This window comes from Macaca thibetana, chromosome 6, assembly GCF_024542745.1.
Source record: "Macaca thibetana thibetana isolate TM-01 chromosome 6, ASM2454274v1, whole genome shotgun sequence".
Taxonomy (NCBI): domain Eukaryota; kingdom Metazoa; phylum Chordata; class Mammalia; order Primates; family Cercopithecidae; genus Macaca; species Macaca thibetana.
Genome location: NC_065583.1, coordinates 166,661,299 through 166,682,177, shown reverse-complemented (window position 1 = coordinate 166,682,177; position 20,879 = coordinate 166,661,299). Strand labels below are relative to the sequence as shown.

Sequence of the window (20,879 nt, the reverse complement as noted above, 5' to 3'; positions counted from 1 at the left end):
CATTGTTGTTCGTGCCATTAATCCCAGCACTTTGGAAAACTGAGGCAGAAGGATCACTTGAGGCCAGGAATTTGAGATCAGCCTGAGCAACATAGAGAGATTCCATCTCTACACAAAATTTTTTTTTAAAAAATTAGCCAGGCATGGTGGTGGCGCACCTATAATTCCAGTTACCTGTAGGCTGAGGCAGGAGATTGCTTGATCCCAGGAGTTCAAGGCAGCAGTAAGCCATGATCATACCACTTCACTCCAGCTTCGGTGACAGAGAGAGAACAAAAAGAAAGAAGAAAGAAAAGAAAGAAGGGAAGGGAAGGGAAGGGAGGGGAAGGGAGGGGAAGGGAGGGGAGGGGAGGGGAGGGGAGGGGAGGGGAGGGGAAGGGAAGGGAAGGGAAGGGAAGGGAAGGGAAGGGAAGGGAAGGGAGGGGAGGGGAGGGGGAGGGGAGGGGAGGGGAGGGGAGGGGGAAGGGAAGGGAAGGGAAGGGAAGGGAAGGGAAGGGAAGGGAGGGGAGGGGAGGGGAGGGGAGGGGAGGGGAGGGGAGGGGAAGGGAAGGGAAGGGAAGGGAAGGGAAGGGAAGGGAAGGGAAGGGAAGGGAAGGGAAGGGAAGGGAGGGGAGTCTCTTAAAATAGACTCCAAAGACAAAGCAAAAATGACAGAACAATGGGAGAAAAATTCAAATCAACAATCATATGGGAAGTTTTCTCATACCTCGTTTAGCAATTGATAGATAAAATAGACAAAAATATGTATGTATATGTATGTATATGTATTATTAAAGCTGGAACAGATTTGAACACTATAATCAATAAGATTTATTTAAGGGGCCTGCAAAGAACATTACAGCCAGAAAATTGGGAGATACAAACACTTCTCAAGTGTACATGAAATATTTATAAAAATCAACAACATATTGGGCCATAAAGCAAATTTGAACATATCTTAAAGATTTGGGTTGTACAGACCACAGTGCATTTGTTAGAAATCAAATAAAGAGATAAGAAAAAAATATTTTATTTGTATAACCATAGAGTTCAGACTGCAATAAATCTAGTTATAGTCTGGCGGGACAAGCTGGCCATACAGAATCGTCTTTAGGGTTCTAGTAAATGAGTATCCGTGAACGGCCACCAATCATCCAGGACAAAATTAATGTTTCAGTCTGTGCACAAAGGGTTGATTTGGACTTCACAGGATTATTTTTTCTTTGAAACGTGGGAAACCGTCTGTTCCTATGCAATTCATAAGGCTATCTGGTTCAACCCATGCTTTCCCAAGTCAGAATGTTCTTTCTCACAGCCCAGCAAGATAAAGTACTCAGGACAGCTGGATTTTAAGAACACCCTTGTGATTTGTGTCTTTATTGGGATAATCAGAGAAAATCACTACATTTAGGTCTTCTTTCATATTTTATGTACTTAGGATACAGCTCTAAGTACTAGCACCAGAAAATACAAATTGGGTGCAGAAAACCCGGGTGCATGAACATTGCATGTTTAAACCAAGCTAAAAAGAGAATTTGTAGCCAAACTACAATGGAACTTATTGACAATGGCTACAGAATTGCTATGTGGTAATTTTATGTTTGACATGATATGTCGTTCTCTCTACTTTTATTTGGAAAATATTCTGGACCTTGGAAAAGATGAGTGTAAATTTAACTATGTGAGGTTAGAAGTACCCCTGGGAGCCCTGTGGTCAGCAGACTCTTCAGGTTGTAACTAGAACCATGAATCACCATTCTGGACACATTGAGGGTTTTTAGGTCTGTTTCTATTGATTTACACAACACTCTAGGAGAAATCACGGACTCAGAGATAATACCCTTTACCTTGAACCGTTTCATCTCCAGGTGCAAACAGAACCCCAGGAAATTGTTAAAGGATGTTATTGTAGGATATTGAGAAAAAGGGTCATGTGCATCGAACAAGAGGTGACAAGATGACAGAAAAGGAATGGAAGAGGATAGTGAGTTTCAAAGTGAGTTTGAGAGTAACCGTGTACATTTGGCTCTTGGCTAGAACCAGACTACAAGTTACTCAGTGGGTAACTAAGACTGAAAGAATCTTGTTATTGCTTGCCCTATCTGAGCTACTTTGTTCACAAGCGGGAACAACAGTGGGGCCGGCCTTAGTGCAGTGCTTCCCGAGCTTCTTCACGCCATGGACTCAGAGAAGGATGATTCCTGTTCAGTGCACTGTGGGAGGCTGCCAGCCACCTGGACCAGCCTAGGCCCACTCTCCAGCCCAGGTCCTGCCCTGCACACACCCCAGGCTGGAAGAGATCAATATTGAGTCCAGTATTGAGAAGCTGATGTTAGGACCCCCAAATGAAGAGCTGTCTTACAGGTATCTCAAACTTGGCATCCAAAGCCCAACGCATGGGCTTCCCCCCATCGTCTACTTCTCCCACAGAGTTCCCACCGCAGCAGGCGGCAACTCCATTCTCCCAGTTGGCCAGACAAGAGCTCTGAGGTTGAATCCTGACTCAGCTCCTCTCCTTACACCCTGTTATGGGCTGAATTTGGTTTCTCAAAAAAGATATGTTGAAGTCCTAGCCCCTAGTACCTCCAGATATGGTCTTATTTAGATGAGAGGCATTACAGAGGTCATTAGCGAAGTTTAGATAAGGCCATACAGAGAAAGGTGGATTTCTCATCCAGTAGGACTGGTGTCCTTATAAAGGGTGGAAATCTGAACACAGACAGGCACATAGGGGAATGCCACGTGAAGATGAGGCAGCGATCAGGGTGACGCTTGGAAAAAACCAGCAAAGACTGCCCACAGCCCACCAGAGCCTGGAACAGACCTCACAGCCCTCAGAAGGAACCTGCCCTGCCAACACGTTGATTTTGGACTTCTGGTCTCCAGAGCTGTGTAACAATCAATTTCTATTGTTTAAGCTGCCCAGTGTGTAGTATTCTGTTCCAGCTGTTCTAGCAAAGTAAAACACACTCCTCATTCAGTCCAACAGCAAGTCCTCTGAGCACTGCCAGGCTCCGAGTATGGTCATTCCATCCTGCTCCTGGGGAGGCTCCCACGATCTGGCCCCTCAGTACCACTTCCAGCTCACAGCCTCACTCCCCTGTCTTCCTTGGTCATCCCTCGCTCGCCTCCCACTCAGAGCATTGGCATGGTGCCTGCTGTTCCTCCACCTGGCACATACTTTTTGCAGGGATCCATGGGCCTGGCTCCCTCATCTCCCCCAGCTCTCATCTTCCCAGTGGGTCCTTCCTGGATCACTCCACAAAGCCACAGTGCCCCTCCCCAACCCTCAGCACTGACCCTCTACCCTCTTTTCACATACTGTGCATTTTGATTCCTCTTCACTGTGCAGCTCACCACATCAAGTGGTGACATTTATGAAGCTGGGGAATCTTATCTGCTCTTTTCACTGCTGTAGTCCTAACACATAGACAGTCCCTTAATTTATAATTATGGAATGATTAAAGGAATGAATGCTTCTCAACATCCACGACCTCCTACTCAGACCCAAGGGAACAACTCTCTACTTGTACCATGGTGCTTCTATAAAGCCTGGCCCTGGTGGGTGGGGGCTGCAAACCTTGGCAGCAGAAGAGAAGGGTTGCCTGCAGCATTCTAATCTGCTAAAAGGCCATGCAAGTGTGGTTTTAATAGGAAGCATTGAAAGGTTCTTTAAGATGGCCAACTAAGAAGAAAAAGGAAAAAGGGAATGGCTCATGAAACTACCTGCAACAAAGAAAGAGAAAAACAAGATCACAGAAGAAACCCCACATGCCAAATGGTAGGTTTGCATAGCATGGGGTTGACAGAGGTACACCAGGCTCATACAACATGTTTTGGACCTGGTGTGAGAACAAAGAAAAGAACTATGGCAACATTGTTAAAACTTCCAAAAGCAACTATGATTTATTTATCATTCATATTATTATTTCATTATACTAAGGAAGCAAGGAAACTTGCAAAACACATTAAGAGGCAATTCAAAAAAGAAACCACCAAAAGGCAATAAACGTATGAAAAAAAGGGTTTAACCTCACAAGTAATCCAAGAAACACACATTACAACAATAACAAAACATTTTCCTATACACTCGAAAAGATTAAATAATAATATCTAATGAATTCCAGAATAAGTATAGCAATATAAAATTGGCATAATCTTTCTAAAGGAAAAGTTGGCATTATATATCAGAAGACTTTTCAAATTTATATTTCATTATTCAACAGTGCTTATAATTTACTCCGATTTGCCCATAAAGTTTTTTTTGTGTAAAAGATAATGGCACCCTCCAGTCAGCCCATTGCCATGGATTTTACAAGCTGGAATTGGAATCAAAGTGTGTCAACTCCAAAAATCATAGACTTACCAAGCTCTCAGCACCCCACAAGAGGGAGAGTGGGCCTTCAGAACTTAAAAAAGACTTTAGATTCAGAACTACTTTCAATCTACTGGCAAATGGGATGTAAAATGCTTTCACTCTATCTAGTAAAAGCCATGATTTGACCTGCAGAATGCCTGAACCTAGATAATTCTGAGCCAAATGAGACAGTACATGGAGCATTTAAAAACCCAAGTACAGAGGACTTCCGACTATAGGAACACATTACCAATTCACATCACAATGATATACTTAGAAAGGTTATCTTAACAAGAAATTTTCTGACATTCACATGAATAAATGCATGTACACATCTGAATAGATTTAAGATGCATGCCTGCTAGAACTCTGCTAAAAAGAGCTTTAACTTGAGACACCAAACACCAGTTACCTTGCAGTCTCAAGCTTAAGCAATTTAGCATTATTTTGAAAGCCTTTGTCATAAAAGCAAACAAAAGACAAGCAGGGCTTTGCAGTGTCTCAGCCTCCCCCTCCCATCAGCCCATTGCCACAGGATTTTACAAGGTTAGTTGCAAACGTGGACAAGACAACTGTGGTGGCGAGCTGTTCTCTCGGAATTAATACATTTCAAAGTCGAGAGCCAGGCAAGTGGCGGTGCTAATCAAGCTAGTGACAGCATTAATCTCCTTCGGCTCAGCTCAAAATAGGATATGCCACAGGTGACCCCAAGTCCTTCCCTCCCCTTCTCAAGCCATTAGCTGAACATCATATTTCTTTTTGCTGCCAAGGCCGGCGCCAGCAGCAGCACAATTCGAATAGGGGGAAGAGCACACGTGACGAGAACAGCTTATTAACTCTGTCTGCGAATTTCTGCACTTACCTATGGCTGGTTCTAAGGTATTCTCTCAATTTACCAAAAGTAATGAGAGGACAGCCCTTTGCCAGTTACCCTACACACCTCACAGAAAGATGAACAGCTAAAAGTATTAGGATTCAAATTTAAGTTGTGTGTTACAACAACCAACGAAAGGTTTTTGCCAAGGGAAATTTCAAGAAGTGATTTAAATAGAAATGAATTGTCAGAAAAACCTAGGTGTTGCTGTTCTATTGCACTATCTCAACCATGACAAGGTGCCACAAATGATGTGAAATGAAGGTCTGACAAGGTATCAGATCTGTTTAAATCCAGCCAAGCTCTACTCTGAAGGAATGGCTTAGACAACAAACCTGATATGAATGTATAAATCATTCTCCATAAACAAGGGTTCTATGGAGAACCTAGAAAAACCCAATCCTAAGTTCTGAAATCACCTGTGTAAGTGGGGAAATGCCCCTTAATGCTAATTTCCATTCCTTAAAATTCTAAATGCCCCATAATTTAAAGGCCAACAGGGTGGAAATCTCCCTTTTAAAAGTTCTTTCCGGTTACATGTGGATGCCCATGTGCCCTTCTATCCAGCTTATAAGAGTCCAGGATTCTTTCCCAGGGTTCTCTGTTTTGATCACCTTGCAGAGACTAGAATGGTGCTGCAGAATTCAGATTTGCTTCTGTTGGCAGCTTCCCACTCTTGTCAAGCAGAGTCTAAGTCATTCCTGCTCATTTCCAGATCTGAAGCACATCATTATTTCTCTTCCGCCTCCTGGAATATGTGGTCTTCAGGAGGTCGGCATGTTCTCCCCTTCTGAATTACAAGTTCTAGCAAAAGTCTCTGAATCTATTCCTTTGGAGAAGAAAGTAAGGGAAGAAATTACCGCAAAAGCACATTCCACCTACTATTCCACCATGAACGCCTTGGATCAGACTGCAGCCAGGTTGACCCAATGGGGCCCCGGATTCTGCAGTGAAGAAGCCATGTTTAGGGACCCCTGAGCCCACATTCAGCCACAGCTTGTTGTGAACTCCTGACCCAAGGGCCACCAAACAGTGGGCTGGCAAGTGACTTGAAGCAGAATCTCAGCAGCAGGTGACGGGGAATATGTACACCTCAGAAAAAGGAGAGTAAGATGCAATGTAGAGTTGGAAATGTATGACTGGAGAAAATCACACCTGCTGTTTTCACAATACACACTATAGAAAGGAGTGTTTGATGACTTTCTGGGCCTGTGGAGATGCACAGGAGATAGTGATGTGAGATTTCAAGGTTGGAACACCACCAAAAAAGAGGGTGAGAACAAGATAATGGTGGCAGGGGTGTGGCCTTCCCCAGGCTTCTGTGTACGCGCACCCTACAGGAAAACCCTAAATACCTAAAGTAATACAAGTGAGTCACGCCTCCTTAAAACCAAAGAGTCTATGGAGGACATTTTAAATGGCATTTAAATTAATAAAGGAGAAAAAGTGATGTTAAAATTAATTTACCACTGAATTATCATTATAAAATCATTTGTATTTAACTTAAAACCATTTTCCCTAAAAATACTGCATTTCTAAGAATGACAATAATTTTGTGTGTGTGTGTGTGTGTGTGTGTGTGTATCTGATATGGTTTGGCTATGTCCCCACCCAAATCTCATCTTGAATTGTAGCTCCCATAATCCCCACATGTCATGGGAGGGATCTGGTGGGAGGTAATTGAATCATGGGGGCAGTTTCCCCCATGCTATTCTTGTGATAGCAAGTTCTCAAGAGATCTGATGGTTTCATATGAACAGATGCCCAAGTGCCCTTCTATCCAGCTTATGTGACTCCAGGATTCTTTCCCAGGGTTCTCTCTTTCCCCCTTCACTAGGTTCTCATTCTTGTCTTTCCTGACACCATGGAAAGAAGGACATGTTTGCTTCCTTTTCTGCCATTATTGTAAGTTTCCAGAGGCCTCCCCAGCCCGGTGGAACTGTGAGTCAATGAAACGTCTTCCCTTTATAAATTACCCAGTCTCAGGTATTTCTTCATAGCAGCATGAGAATGGACTAAAACAATATCCCTTTAACAATATGCAATCCCAGGGAAAGGACTAATACCACTATTAAAAAGTAACAAGCAGCCAGACATGTTGGCTCATGCCTGTAATCCCCACACTTTGGGAGGCCAAGGCGGGCCAATCACAATGTCAGGAGTTCAAGACCAGCCTGACCAACATGGTGAAACCTCGTCTCCACTAAAAATACAAAAATTAGCTGGGTGTGGTGGTAGGCGCCTGTAATCCCAGATACTCAGGAGGCCAAGGCAGGAGAACTGCTTGAACTCGGGAGGTGGAGGTTGCAGTGAGCCAAGATCGCACCACCGCACCCCAGCCTGGGTGACAGAGCGAGACTCCTTCTCAAAAAAAAAAACAAAAAACAAAAAACAAAAAGTAAGCAGCTTATGTACCATATGTAAATTTCTGTGGATTGTATCTCACTCAAAAATGGTCTGGTGAAAAAAAGGATAATAGAGTTCAACACGTCATTAATAAAGTTACTTGAAACAACCAGTGCTAATGGTTTCTTTTGGGAGACTGAATATATAAGCAGACAATTGCCAGAACATACATAAAAATAAAACTGTGCCCCACAACCTGCAGCAACCAGCCCAGGAAACCAACTTATTATCCATAGCAACCAGCCCAGGAAGCCAGCCTGCTTTCTGTAAGTTAGACTTGTAGAAAGTCAGACCACTCTCCCTCCCTTGTAACAATTCAGGAAGCCAAAAAATAATGCCTATAATAATTGGCCCCAAATGGCTGGGACTTGATTCATAATCACAATATTCCTAATTTTTACCCTACTCCCCATTTAGGACCAACCAGAGAAAGGCAAATATGCTCCCCCAACCAATTACACTGGATGCCCTGCTCCTGGTGAGCCGCCTCCAGCTTCCCTAGGTCAGCAGCCTCCAATCAGAGCACACGCAGAGCCTCCCCTTCTTATAACGTGATGCTTTCCCCCTCCTCTGTCTGCCTCTGTGTCTCTGAGAAACACAATGATAGTGGCCAACTTCCTTGCTGTAGCAAGGTCAGAACAAACGGCTTTGACTTGTTCTCATTTGGTTGGTCTTCATCTATTTCCACGCATTAATGGACATTTCTAAAAAGAATCCTTATAAACACAAGCAAGGCAGTAAAGCAAGGACAGAAAAGGAGTGGGGATATGTCACTGGGGCACCTGGATGTGAGAATTTCAAGCCTTGTCTTTTATACCATCTTGCCTGAAAGAATGTTTTGAGTTCTTATTCATATGACACATGGAAAAAATTGTGAGCCCATTTCTGTAAAGCATGGTTTCCATATGTATAGATTTCATAATCAAAACAAGAATGCTTTTCCAACCTAATGCAATGACACTTCCAAATGAAACAATGAAAAGAAGATGATATCAGGGGAACCCGCCCCCAGTATTTCAAAGTAGGTTCTTTCTATTTTCCCTAAGTGTCAGCCAGTCTGAGAAACAAAGAGAAAGAGTACAAACAGAAGAATTTTACAGCTGGGCCTCCGGGGATGACATCACATATTGGTAGGTCCATGATGCCCTACTGAGCCACAAAATCAGCAGGTTTTTATTAAGGACTTCAAAACGGGAGGGGGTGTACGAACAGGGAGTAGGTCACAAAGGTCACATGTTTCAAAGGGCAATAAATATCACAAGGCAAAGGGTAAAGCAAAGATCACAAGGCAAAGGGCGAAATGAAAAACTCCTGACAAGGGTCTATGTTCAGCTGTGCATATATTGTCTTGATAAACATCTTAAAAAGCAGAAAACTTCGAGAGCAGAGAACCGCTCTGACCTCAAATTCACCAGGGTGGAGTTTCTTCCCCACCCTAATAAGCCTGAGGGTACTGCAGGAGACCAGGGCGTATTTCAGTCCTTATCTCAACCACATAAGACCGACACTCCCAGAGCGGCTGTTTATAGACCTCCCCCTGGGAATGCATTCCTTACCCAGGGTCTTAATTATTAATATTCCTTGCTAGGAAAAGAATTCAGCAATATCTTCCCTACTTGCACATCTGTTTATAGGTTCTCTGCAAGAAGAAAAATATGACTCTTTTTGCCTGGCCCTGCAGAGAGTCAGACTTTATGGTTGTCTTCCCATGTTCCCTAAAATCGCTGTTATTCTGTTCATTTTCAAGGTGCACTGATTTCATATTGTTCAAACACACGTTTTACAATCAGATTTCATATTGTTCAAACACACATGTTTTATAATCAATTTGTACAGTTAACGCAATCATCACAGGGTCCTGAGGTGATGTACATCCTCAACTTACAAAGATAACAGGATTAAGAGATCTTATACCTAAAGTAAGATACATGTAAGAAATTATAAGAGTATTAATAGGGAAGTGATAAATGTCCATGAAATCTTCACAATTTATGTTCCTCTGCCACAGCTCCAGCTGGTCGCTCTGTTTGGGGTCCCTGACTTCCTGCAACAAGATGATAAAAGAAAGCTGGGCCAGCTGGGTGCAGTGGCCCACAGCTGTAATCCCAGCACTTTGGGAGGCTGAGGTGCAAGGATTACCTGAGCTCAGGAGTTCAAGATCAGCCTGGGCAATGTGGTGAAACCCCATCTCCACTAAAATCCAAAAAAAAAGAAAGCTAGACCACCACAGAGTTCCCCAAGCCATCCCAAAAATTAGAAATGGAAGAGTAGGGAAGTCATTGTTACTCTATTGATCTTATCAATCCCCTTTAAAGAGCCTATTGAGAAAAAGGAAACTAATAATCTGGTGAAAGAGGTAAAAAGAAAAAACAGACATTGGGTGTCCACAAGTTACCCTTGCTCACTGAGCCTCAAGCCACAGGTCTTAAGGCCCCCACTGTAAGGGTTGAAAGTTCTCAGCCCAGTAGATGCCCTGAGCACCCCCAGGAACAGGAGAACAGGGAAGGATGTTCTAAAGTAACAGAAGTAAAATGACTTTCGTTCCTGCAACCATTTCCCACAGAACACTAGCCTTCCAGTACACAGACTCTCAGACTCAGAAATTAGCAAAACAAACAAAAATCCCCCCAAAAAAGAAATTACAGAGAAGCAAGGGCCCCGCAGATCCTTGTGCCATGATAAATTAGTTATCTAAGGAACACGAGCAGTTAAAAGTCAGGCACGCATCCTGTCAGTATTCTGCAGGGATCTAGTTTTGCTGAAAAACTTGCTTTTCACAATATACCTCAAACCTGTCAGCAATAATTACCTGAGAATCAGAAAGGTGACATTTTAAATTTTAGTGACACATTAATGAACAAGATAATCCTCTTGACAGATACAGAGCAAGATTCACCACAGGAAGCAAAGCAAGGGCTCCTGAGATCAAAATGTAAGCCATATAACTGGCCTTGGCAGGCCCAGCGCGCAACAAAGTTGCATTTCAGATCATCGCAGCCCTTTCAGACCCCTCGCAGCCACTGACATGTTTGCTACTTTTATTTTCCCTGGAAGATGTTTGGCAGACTCCTCATCTCAGAAGATTCGTGCCTTTGTCTCAGAGTCAAGGGTTAATAGGACCCTTAATTGTGGTCTCAGTTATAATAAGGTCCTGCCTTTTTAAAAAGAAATGCCTTCTACAAGCTTAATAATTGGTCTTCCCATTTGAGATTATATAATCTCCAAGTCAAAGTTAGAACATGAAGGGAAATGGACAGGACCCTGTACCCAGACACTGTCTGTGGCATCTGTGGCTGGTCCCAAAGCCAGTGAGAGGGAGGTGGGTGCTGGGATCAGTGCTCCCAGGTGGCTGTCCCCAGACCCCTTCAGGGTCCTCCTGGTGGCCAGGGCCCCTGCAGACAGCTTGAGCAGTAACTAAGCTCAGGGGTGCTGGTAAGAGCTGAATTTTATCCCTGAAAAACTCGTATGTTGAGGTTTTATCCCCTAGCACCTCAGAATGTGACCTCATTTGGAAATAGGGTGATTATAGATGTAATTAGTTGAGATGAGGTCATTAGGTGGGCCTGAATCCAGTACATCTGGTGTCCTTCCAAAAAGGGACAATTTGGACACAGAGACACACACATCAGGGAGAATGCCGTGTGAAGGCAGCAGAGGTCAGGCTGCTGTGTCTGCAAGCCACAGAATACCAAAGACAGCCAGAGAAACACCAGAAGCTGCGGAGGCCTGGGACAGTCTCCCTCCAGTCCTCAGAAGGAAGACAACCTTCTGACACCCTGACCTTGAACCTCCAGCCTCCAGAATCATGAAACAATAATTTTCTGTGGTTTAAGCCCCCAGCGTGTGTTGCTTTGTAAACATGATGTAAATTCCCAATAACCAGCCAGGTCGCCATCAGTACTAACCTTCAGCCTCACGTGAACGAGACTCTTCTTAAACTTACAGCACATTCTTTTTCTTTAGTCTACTCTGCCAACCCATCTGCTCTTCTAATATTCTGAATCTTCTCATTTCATTTTCTACAACATTAATTTATATTTCAGCTAAGGTACTATGGTGCCTGAATGCCAAATAAAAAGAAAAATGAGTGATCCTGAAATATAACATTTTCTTGACTTGAGGTCATAGGTTTATAAAGCATTCTGATTCTAGAGAATCAAAAGGAAAAACTACAGAAAACAAGGAAGTGAGGGAAAATGTAAGGATATTATAAACGAGTGGCTTCTTCACTGACTGATCCTCATTAAAAGGGAATATTGAGCTGCCATCGATTGATGGTTCTGTTAAAATTCAAAACAGTGGTTCTCAAAATACAGCCCCCAGACCTATGTGGTCTGGGAGAGGTTCTCAAAATGTGGTCCCCAAAGTCCTGTGGCTTTGTCATCTGCACTTGCACATCCATCTTTCCCCAACCATGCTCTCCAGAAAGCCATTTCCATCAATGGCCAATTCTCAGGCTCCTCCCCAATCCTACTAAATCAGCACAGTGGGATCCTGTACCTGTGTTAGGACTAGTCTTCTGGGTATTTGCACTAAATGAGAGAAACACTCCTCTTCTCAAAGCAAGGAGGCAACGTGATTCCACCTGACGGCAAATTCAGCCAACAGTCACTGCCCAGGGTACTATGTTCAAAAGGATTCTGAAGCAGATTTTAAAACGAAGAATCTCTTGGGCAAGAAAGAGAAGGGAACTATGGCCGGCAAACCACCTATTGGTCATCTGGGAGTCTCAAGCTTAAAAACCAACACCAATTTTTTTTTCCTACTTATCAGTGGTTCCAAATAAATCAGTGCTTCCAAAGTGCTAGGTGCCATCTTAGCAAATAAAAACCTCCCAAATTTCTGAAGTGACTTGGACCCTAGGTATACTGACATAAAAGTGAAAAGAATAAAAAAGTTTGCTTTCAGTTCTAAGACAAAACTTGAAATAAAATAAGAACATGGTAGCACTGCTCTTTCTTCCACTAAACAGATATTGCTCCCTCTCCTCCCCTTACCTGACTCTCTTTCAGGATGGTGCTATTGTAGTGACGAGATACAGGAAATTGGGCTGGGTTTTGCCTAATTCAAGAAAACAAGCAACACACAAAACTTAAACTTAGAAGATAATTGAATTTGCAAGTTATTGTTTACATTACACTTAGATGATGAAGGTTTCTCTTCACTTTTAAAAGGATTTTAAGAGTTCTTTAAAAGACTATGCTCCCCTGAGACATTTCATACCTGACTTGATTTATTTAACTATTGCTTTCCACCTGAGCCCCTGGAAGCCAAGGACTGCAGCTGAGTCTGCCCACCCTCCAGCCCCTTCTTCCACCCAGCCCCCACCAGCTCTCCCTGCCGGATGATGTGGAACCTGTCAGCATATCCCTTTTTTTGTTTTTGAGGTTTTTTTTGTTTTTGTTTTTGTTTTTTGGCGTAATTGAAGTATACCAAATAAAAACTATATACATTGAAGAAGAACAACTTGACGTTTTGATGCACATACACATTGTGAAATAATCACCACAATCAACCATATCCATCAACTCACAGGGTTACCATTTTGAGGGGTATGTGTTTGTGTGTGTGAGAGTGTGTGTGCGAGTCGAGAACACTTAACAAGCTGTTCCGTGCTCAGTGCCCGCCTTCTTAGCAAATCTCAAGTATTTCAGCATTGTTAACTATAGTCATGCTGCTGTATCTTAGATCTCCAGAATTGATTCATCCCGCAGAAACGAAACTTTGTACCCTTTGAGCAACATCTCCCCATTTCCCCTAGTCCCAGCCCCCGCAACCACCTTTCCACTCTCAGCTTCTGTGAGTTTCACTATTTTAGCTCCCACACGTAAGTGAGATCATGCAGCATTTGTCTTTCTGTGCCTGCTTTATTGCACTTTCCCTAATGCCCTTCAGATTCATCCATGTTGTCATGGTAGTATTTCCCTTTTTCAAAAGACTGAATAATATTCTGTTGTGTATACATACTACATTTCTTTTTTTGAGACAAACTCTCACCCTGTCACCCAGGCTGGAGTGCAGTGGCGCGATCTCAGCACTGCAACCTCCGCCACCCGGGTTCAAGCGATATTCCTGCCTCAGCTTCCCAAGGAGCTAGGATTACAGGCATGCACCACCATGCCCAGCTAATTTTTGTATTTTTAGTAGAGACAGGGTTTCTCCATGTTGGCCAGGCCTGTCTCGAACTCCTGGCCTCCAGTGATCTGCCCACCTCAGCCTCCCAAAGTGCTGGGATTACAGGCCTGAGCCACCCCACCCAGTCATACTATATTTTCTGTATCCCTTCATCCATCGGTGGACATTTAGGTTGTTCTAACATTTGAAAGTGCTTTCCTTTGTCCCTGCCCCTGCTTCTGCTATTGCCACAGATATCTGACCTTCCTCCTCCATACCCAGGTGACATCTTCCCATCCTCTGTGCCCTGCTGTGTCCCTTCACCTTTCCAAATCCTTTCCAGTTCAATCCAGACTTGGATGGAGGGGCCTCTTCTCTGAACTTCCAGTAACTTTCTAGGGTCTGATGTCACTTGCCCTGAAGTCACATACTTTGCCCTATGGCTTTGCTATCTGCACCTACACATCCGTCTTTCCCCAACCACACTCTCCAGAAAGCCATTTCCATCATATGCCCCACAGCAGCAATGCAATGATTCAACAGATTCATCGCATGAATAGATTCATTCTCGGGGGATTGCAGTAAGTAAGTTCCTCTCATTTTCCTTTTGGGAGCTTTGCATACATACATCAGTCTCCAATTGAAATAAGTGAATTTCTTACCTTTTAAGGGTCATTGCTGGCCTCAGGGAAGCACTCAGAGTGATCAGGCTACCAGATAATCGACATGATTATTTGGAGAGGTTGTGTGACGTGCACAGACTAGAAAGCTAGAAAATCCAATTATGTCACTCTCCTGCCCCTAATGAATTGTGAGGTCTGGGGTATTGTGGTTCTTCTCTGGCCTGTGCTTTGACCACAGTTTCTCTCAATTCTTGGTAGTAAACCATATGAGGATCAGCTAAAACAGCTTAAAGCATCAGCAACGTCAGCATATTCTGAAGAGTATTATTAATCCTTTGCCCTGTCCTCCTAAAATATTCCTCTGATCCTTATATTTTCTAGTACAAATGACAGGAGGCATCTCTATCTTATTTATAGCTCTAAACAAATTGGTATGAGCATCAACCAAACATATTTATTTTATTTCCCAAGAAATATACCCCCAGAAAATGTCAAGGAAATGATCTTTGAAAAATGCACATCCAAATGCAATATGAAATATTTAAGGGAATCGCTGTGCTCTTGGCTTCCATTTTCTGTTAGATTATTCTACAGGCTCTTGTAAAAGTCAAGTCAGTGCTTTTAAAGGCAGAATGTGGCCGCGAGTTGAGAAAAGCCTTCAAAGCCCCTGGGTTCTTGATTTCGCTTTTACTTTCAGCATTTTGCCTTGAATGAACGACCTCAAATACCTTAGATATTCAAAAATTGATGAATGGTACTTAGCAAGGTAAAACTCACATAAAGATGATGATAACTAAGACAGCCACCGGTGGCCTGAAAATTCATGGCAACATTTGCTGCTTCTTGTGGAGGCATCTCTTCATGACACTTTCAGTGGGCTCTTCCCATCCATCCACCATCCCAAAATCCTCTGCAATTGAAGGAATATCTCCCACACTGGCCTGTGGTGTTAAACCAGCAAATCACATTGGGTCAGCAAAAAAGAACTCAAGAATAGAAGTTTATTCTTTAAATATCCCCCTAAATCCATTCAGTTGAGTTGGCTGGGGAGCAAATACTCACATAGATCAACGCATTTAATCCTCCAACAACTCTGTAAGCAAGAACTATCTTGCCCCCATTCCAACATAAATAAATGGAAGCAGAGAGAGTTGGAATAATTGGCTCAGCAGTCACATAGCCAGGAAGTGGCCAAGCCAGAGTGGGACTCAGCTGGTCCCAGGGCCTGGGTGTCCAGGCCCCATGCTACACTGTCCCTACCAATATGGTCACTCCACGTGTGCTGATACGAAAATTTTGGTGAACTGAAGGTTATCAAATTCACTAGTAAATTGCATTGGTACAAATGGCTATGGCCTAGAGAAGAAGGGTAAAGCCCGTAAGAAATGAAGACTTGCTCAGGATCTATAAAAGTGACCCAGGGGATGAGAGCCCCCAGGAAAACATGGCAAGGCCAAATCCTGTTGTCTAAGCAGGCAAGGGAGGCCTCTACAGACAAACCTGAAGAAAGATCCACTGCTCAGGCAGCACCCTGTCACAGCTCTGGGATGGTCAGTTGGGGGCTGCTATGAAGGACAAGCCCAGACAACAGTTTTGGACAGCTGTAGACAGTCTAAATCCAACATACATATAGCCACTTCGACAGACTGTCTCTGGTTAGCTGGGTCACTGAGGCTCCTATGCCAAGACCTTTCACACTGGCTTATCATTGGACCACTGAAGTCAATATCTCTGCACTCACTAGCTATCGACCTTGAGAAAATTTAGAGCTTCTTGGGGCCACAGTTTCCTTATCTGAAAGATGGGGCTAAGAAGACAGCTCCACTGGATTATTACGAGGAGTAGATGAGACAACCCAGAAAAGGGGTTTTATTAGCATAAGGTACTTGGAACAGTGATGTGCCCCACATAACAGCTGCTGCTGTTAGCCCTGAGGTCACCTACAGCAGCAAAGGGAGCTGCAGGCAGAGCCTCCACTCACCCTTTACCATCTTTTGTTAACTGCCTTGTCTAGACTTACTTTTAAATACTCCAGATATACAGTGTCATATGAAGTGTGCTGCAGGCGTCCTCACTGAGAATTCAGAGCCCGTGTAGACCCTGAAGTTCCAGTCAGGAGCCCAGACATGGGGCAGCTACTATGAGCACTCTTGTTATTTAAAAAGCTTTCTTGAATATCAAAAATGGTTTCATATCAGAAACATCAGAAATGAGCTATAATTGGTGACATTAAAGATATTCGAAGCATATGGTGTGTTAGTCCATTTTGGCTACCATAACAACATACCTTAGACTGGGTAATTTATAAACAACAGAAATTTATTGCTCACAGTTCTAGAGGCTGGGAAGTTCAAGATCAAGATGCTGGCAGATTCAGTGTCTGGTGAGGGCCTGTCTGGCATAATCGGTTGCTACAGAAAAGGTCAAATAGCTTCCTCAGGCCTCTTTTATAAGAGCATGCCTCCCATCCATGAGAGCTCCACCCTCAGGACCTCATCACTTCCCAAGGGCCCCACCTGTTGCTCCTACTGCATTTGAGATCAGGTTTCGACATGTTAATTCCGGGGAGAGGACATCAACAGTCAAACCGTAGCATAAGGATTCGTTAAAATATTCAAGAAATCTTCCCTACCCTTTGCAAGAAGAATCTAATGATGCCCAGACCCTTTTCCTTGGTGGAGATGTGTTATATAGCCTTCTAAAATAGCCTAATAGGCTACTATATAAGGACTTTAGGTCCTTAAACTTGGAGGATCTTGTATGCCTGATGCCAGCTCTAGGGGTGACAGGATCTGCTTTCACAGCCTTGGCACTGCCTTCTGGCTCCCTCTGTTCAGTGGAACTCTGAGCACCTAAGAGACAAGAAGCTGGACTTCATTAAGCTTACAGCACAGGTTGATGAGCACTTTGGGGCCTGCCAGCAAATTAATGCTCCTTTAATAAGTGTTTTTTTGTGGTTGAAGCTGCTTTGAGAGTTGCTGTCATAAAAATTGAGGAGCAAAGAGTCAAGGGACGAGCCAGCCTTCACCTGCTTCAAACTTCCTTAGCTGCTTCTTGAACCTACCAAAAAGAAACCAAGTTGTGTACGTGACCAAATTGGCTTGGGTACGTGACCAATTGACTTTTTCAGTGTGCCCATGCCTTAAGCTTTAGAAAGGAAGATGCAACACAAGTTTCCTCTGCTCCGTAGTAGCCTCTCAGGCTAAAGACAGCTGTAGCTACCCCCACAGAGTAGCAGGCAAAAGCCACCAAGGTCAGGAGATCACAGTCAAGGTCATACCATGAGGAGGTGGACAGGAAGAGAAAAGATTCAAGTAAGTAGTTGTTTCTCCCTGTTTGCCCTGAACATTAAGTGGCCAACATGAAATAAGTTCTTTTTCTCTCCCCACAGCAAATATAATCCAAAATCCCCATTAGAGGCAAATAGGAGTATCTGAATTCAGACTTCCAGGTCCCTGGTTTGGAGAAGGGCAGCATGGGTCTTCACCAAAATCCAGCTTCGGGATTTCCTGGACTTTAACCAAATCCCCTGGGTAGCCCCTTTATATTGAAGAACCTGTCTTTGACTCCATCCTGACCTGCTCTCCTTATACTGGGAAGTGTGTATATAAACGTACCATTTCATGAAAATAGCATGTGTCACCAAATGAGGGTTCCAGAGAGTCAGCATCGTGCATTCATCCAAGAACATTCGCCTGAGAAACCCTGGCCACCATCTGCCAGAAACCTGAGACCAAGAGCTCATGGAAAACAGAAACTGCTGCTCTGTTCAGCCTCTGCAAAGTGCTCAGTAATGCCAACTGTTCAACAGGCTCAGAAGACTATGACATGGGGTAGGGACACAGGTGAGGACATCTCTGTCATTTGAGCATTTTTCCAAATCCCAAATCCTGAGCAGAAGTGCAGAGCTGAACGTGCATAACGTGCATGTCAGTTGATCAGGAGGAAAATGCACTTCCTCTGTTTAGATTCTCTGAAAATAATCTCAAAAGACATGAGCTCAGTTAGAGCTCAGCGATGCTCATTGCCACAGCAAGAAAGCTCAGACTCAGTGCAGCAGCTGAACAGCAAGAAGCCTCTTTGTTCATGGAGTCTGGTGGGCCAGCGGTGCTCCTGCATCCTGCAGCCATAGGTACCATCTGGGGCAAGTGTCAGGTGAGGTTGCCACAGCCAGAGAAGAGAGGACGAGAGGGTCACTCGGGACGGTTTTAAGAGCTGGGCTTAATCACTTTTGCCCACACTTCTGGCGCGCCCCATCACTCATCCTGCCTGTAAGGAAGCCTGGGAAATGTGGGGGATCCCACAGGTAAGCGGGGAACCCACGGGTAAGCAGGAAGATGTTATAGTCTCTACCCCAAGAGGTAAGCTGCTCTGGATGTGATGTGTGTACAGGACCTGTCACAAAGCCCTGAGTGCCAAATCCTCCTCCCTGCTCACATCCTCGCCTGCCAGAGATTCCTTCTCTGTAGGATAAGAGACATTTGGGAATTCATGATACTCCTTCTGGACTAGACATGCCACCTGGAATGGACAAAACCTGTTTTCATAATTAATACCATTTCAAGATGCTGGCATGTGAGCAGGAATGATAAAACTCTAGAAATTCCTCATGGCCAATGTCAGAGTCCAGGAGGTACAGGTGAGTTATGAAAGTCAAGAAGAGGTAGACTGAGAGCAGAAAATGAGTATGAGCCCAAGTCAGGGTCAAGAAAAGGAATGAGCTGCTAAGCCCTCAGGGTGGCGGCAGGTGGTGGAGAGATGGCAAGAAGCTGTGGGAGGTGAGCAGAGGGCCGGGAGCAGGGAAGAAGCAACAGAAGGGAGAAGCAGCACAAGGTGGCCAGAGGCACAGGAAGAAGGGGCCACCTGCTGATCTGAGCAGAGGTCCTTGAGCATCATTACTGAGGACCCAATGGAGGACTCCGGAGGACCACGGGTGAATGGAAGGTGAGGGAGGCAGGGGATGGGGCTACTTGTACCTCCAACCAGAAACTGAGAGACCCCCAAGTATGTGGGCTCTACTCGAACTCCTCTGACCTCCCACAAGCTGAGCCCTGCCCACTGAGGCCAAAAAGCCAGTCCACACCCCACTGCCTTCCCTGGTCTCCATGAATTTGACCCTTTTTTTGCCCAAAAGAAAAATAATAATAACCTACCAGAATCCTCCTTCTTAGCTAGTTCCTGCGTTCCTGGTTCTGGCCTGGTCCACCCTCTGTTCTGGTATCATCCACAACCTGCCATGAGAGTGAGGTTTATTTTATTTATTTGTTTGTTTATTTATTTATTTATATTTGATTGCCTAGGGTACGGGTCTTAAGCCTGACCTTTCCAAAAACGTTCCTTTCCTCAGTCCGGGATCTTGAATTTTTCTTAAACCACTTCAAGAAAGTGGTCTGTTTCCTGTTCTGCCTATATTACTCTACATACTAAAGACAGTCCTGATTCTCAGCATGAGAACATTTATCTCTATAGGTCACCTTTTCACAAAGGTTAAAGCAATTGAAAGAAGCCTTTTCCTTGATATCAAAGCCATAGACTTAGATGATTTTTTAAGCCTAAGAAAGCCCATTCTAAAAAATAAAATAAAATAAAAATACAAAAGAAGCATTTCCTAAAAAGAAAAATACCTGCTGATTTTTCTTAGCCCAGAAAATTATTAGTTCACAAGGTGAATTTCCCCATGAATAAACTCAAACATGGATGGGGAAATAAATCATTTGACTATCTACACCTTTTTCTTTGTGACAGTCATCTTGTTGAAAAAGGCCATTATTTTTTGTGCTAACGGAAGTGCCTTGCTAGGTAAAATGTCTACACTATCTAAAATATATAGAAAGATTCATCTTTCCAGTGCATTTACTTCTGTTAGCTAATAAATTCCAGCAGAAGTGCTCCAAATTACATTACAGGTATAAATACCAGCATGTCAACGGTGTGACTATTAAGAAACATGACTTGAGTTCACCCTTCAATGACCTTGACATTATCTTGGTCCCTCCTGCCTGTATCTACTACGCCAAATGAACCACCACTTGGTAACCACATGTTCCAGAGTTTCTATCTTTTCTTTTTCCCTACACTATATGTTTTTAAAATTTTTTTAAAGCTGTCCCCTTTTATTTTGGAAATTGTGTCCATCAGAACTACAGCCAGGTCTGGTATCAGCTCTCCCTGCCTGCAGCCATCCCATCGGGCACGTGCCCATTGCTATAACAGCTGTTAAGTGACTTGAACAGACCTCCGGCTACAGCTGCTTTAGCACCCATTTCTGCCCTCTGCTCCCCTCTTCTCCTGGATCCCGTCCAGCCTGGCTTCCACATCCAATGCTCCATTTGGACGGCTCATTCAAGATCACCAGGGACCTTCATGTCCTCACAGGCATGGAAGGTTTGGAGTCATTATCCTGAACAACAGCCAGTGGCAGGACAGTGCATCTCACTCCCTCTTTCTCCAACTTACTCTTATTTTCTTGGATGCCACCTCCCTCTGGTTTGGCTTCTGCCACTCCAGCCCCTCCTCTGGAAGCTCC

At 43.9% G+C, this 20,879-nt stretch overlaps 3 protein-coding genes across 7 annotated transcripts in view; 2 read left to right on the top strand and 1 right to left on the bottom strand.

Moving 5' to 3' along the window:
• The window catches only part of ROPN1L (rhophilin associated tail protein 1 like), a 918,600-nt gene that overhangs the window by 501,343 nt on the left and 396,378 nt on the right, over positions 1 to 20,879 (top strand). The window lies entirely within an intron of this gene.
• Positions 1 to 20,879, top strand: part of CCT5 (chaperonin containing TCP1 subunit 5) — a 739,483-nt gene that overhangs the window by 519,391 nt on the left and 199,213 nt on the right. The window lies entirely within an intron of this gene.
• ATPSCKMT (ATP synthase c subunit lysine N-methyltransferase) overlaps positions 622 to 20,879 on the bottom strand; it is a 202,351-nt gene continuing 182,093 nt past the window's right edge. For 3 of the 5 annotated variants that reach the window (XR_007726487.1, XM_050794080.1, XM_050794083.1), the window contains one exon: positions 622 to 19,584. Coding sequence is in view for 3 of the 5 variants with exons in the window: in XM_050794083.1 (XP_050650040.1) it covers positions 19,525 to 19,584 (60 nt within the window). In the remaining 2 variants the exon portion in view is untranslated. The remainder of the gene's footprint in view (positions 19,585 to 20,879) is intronic. The other 2 variants (XM_050794082.1, XR_007726485.1) reach the window with 2 other exon arrangements.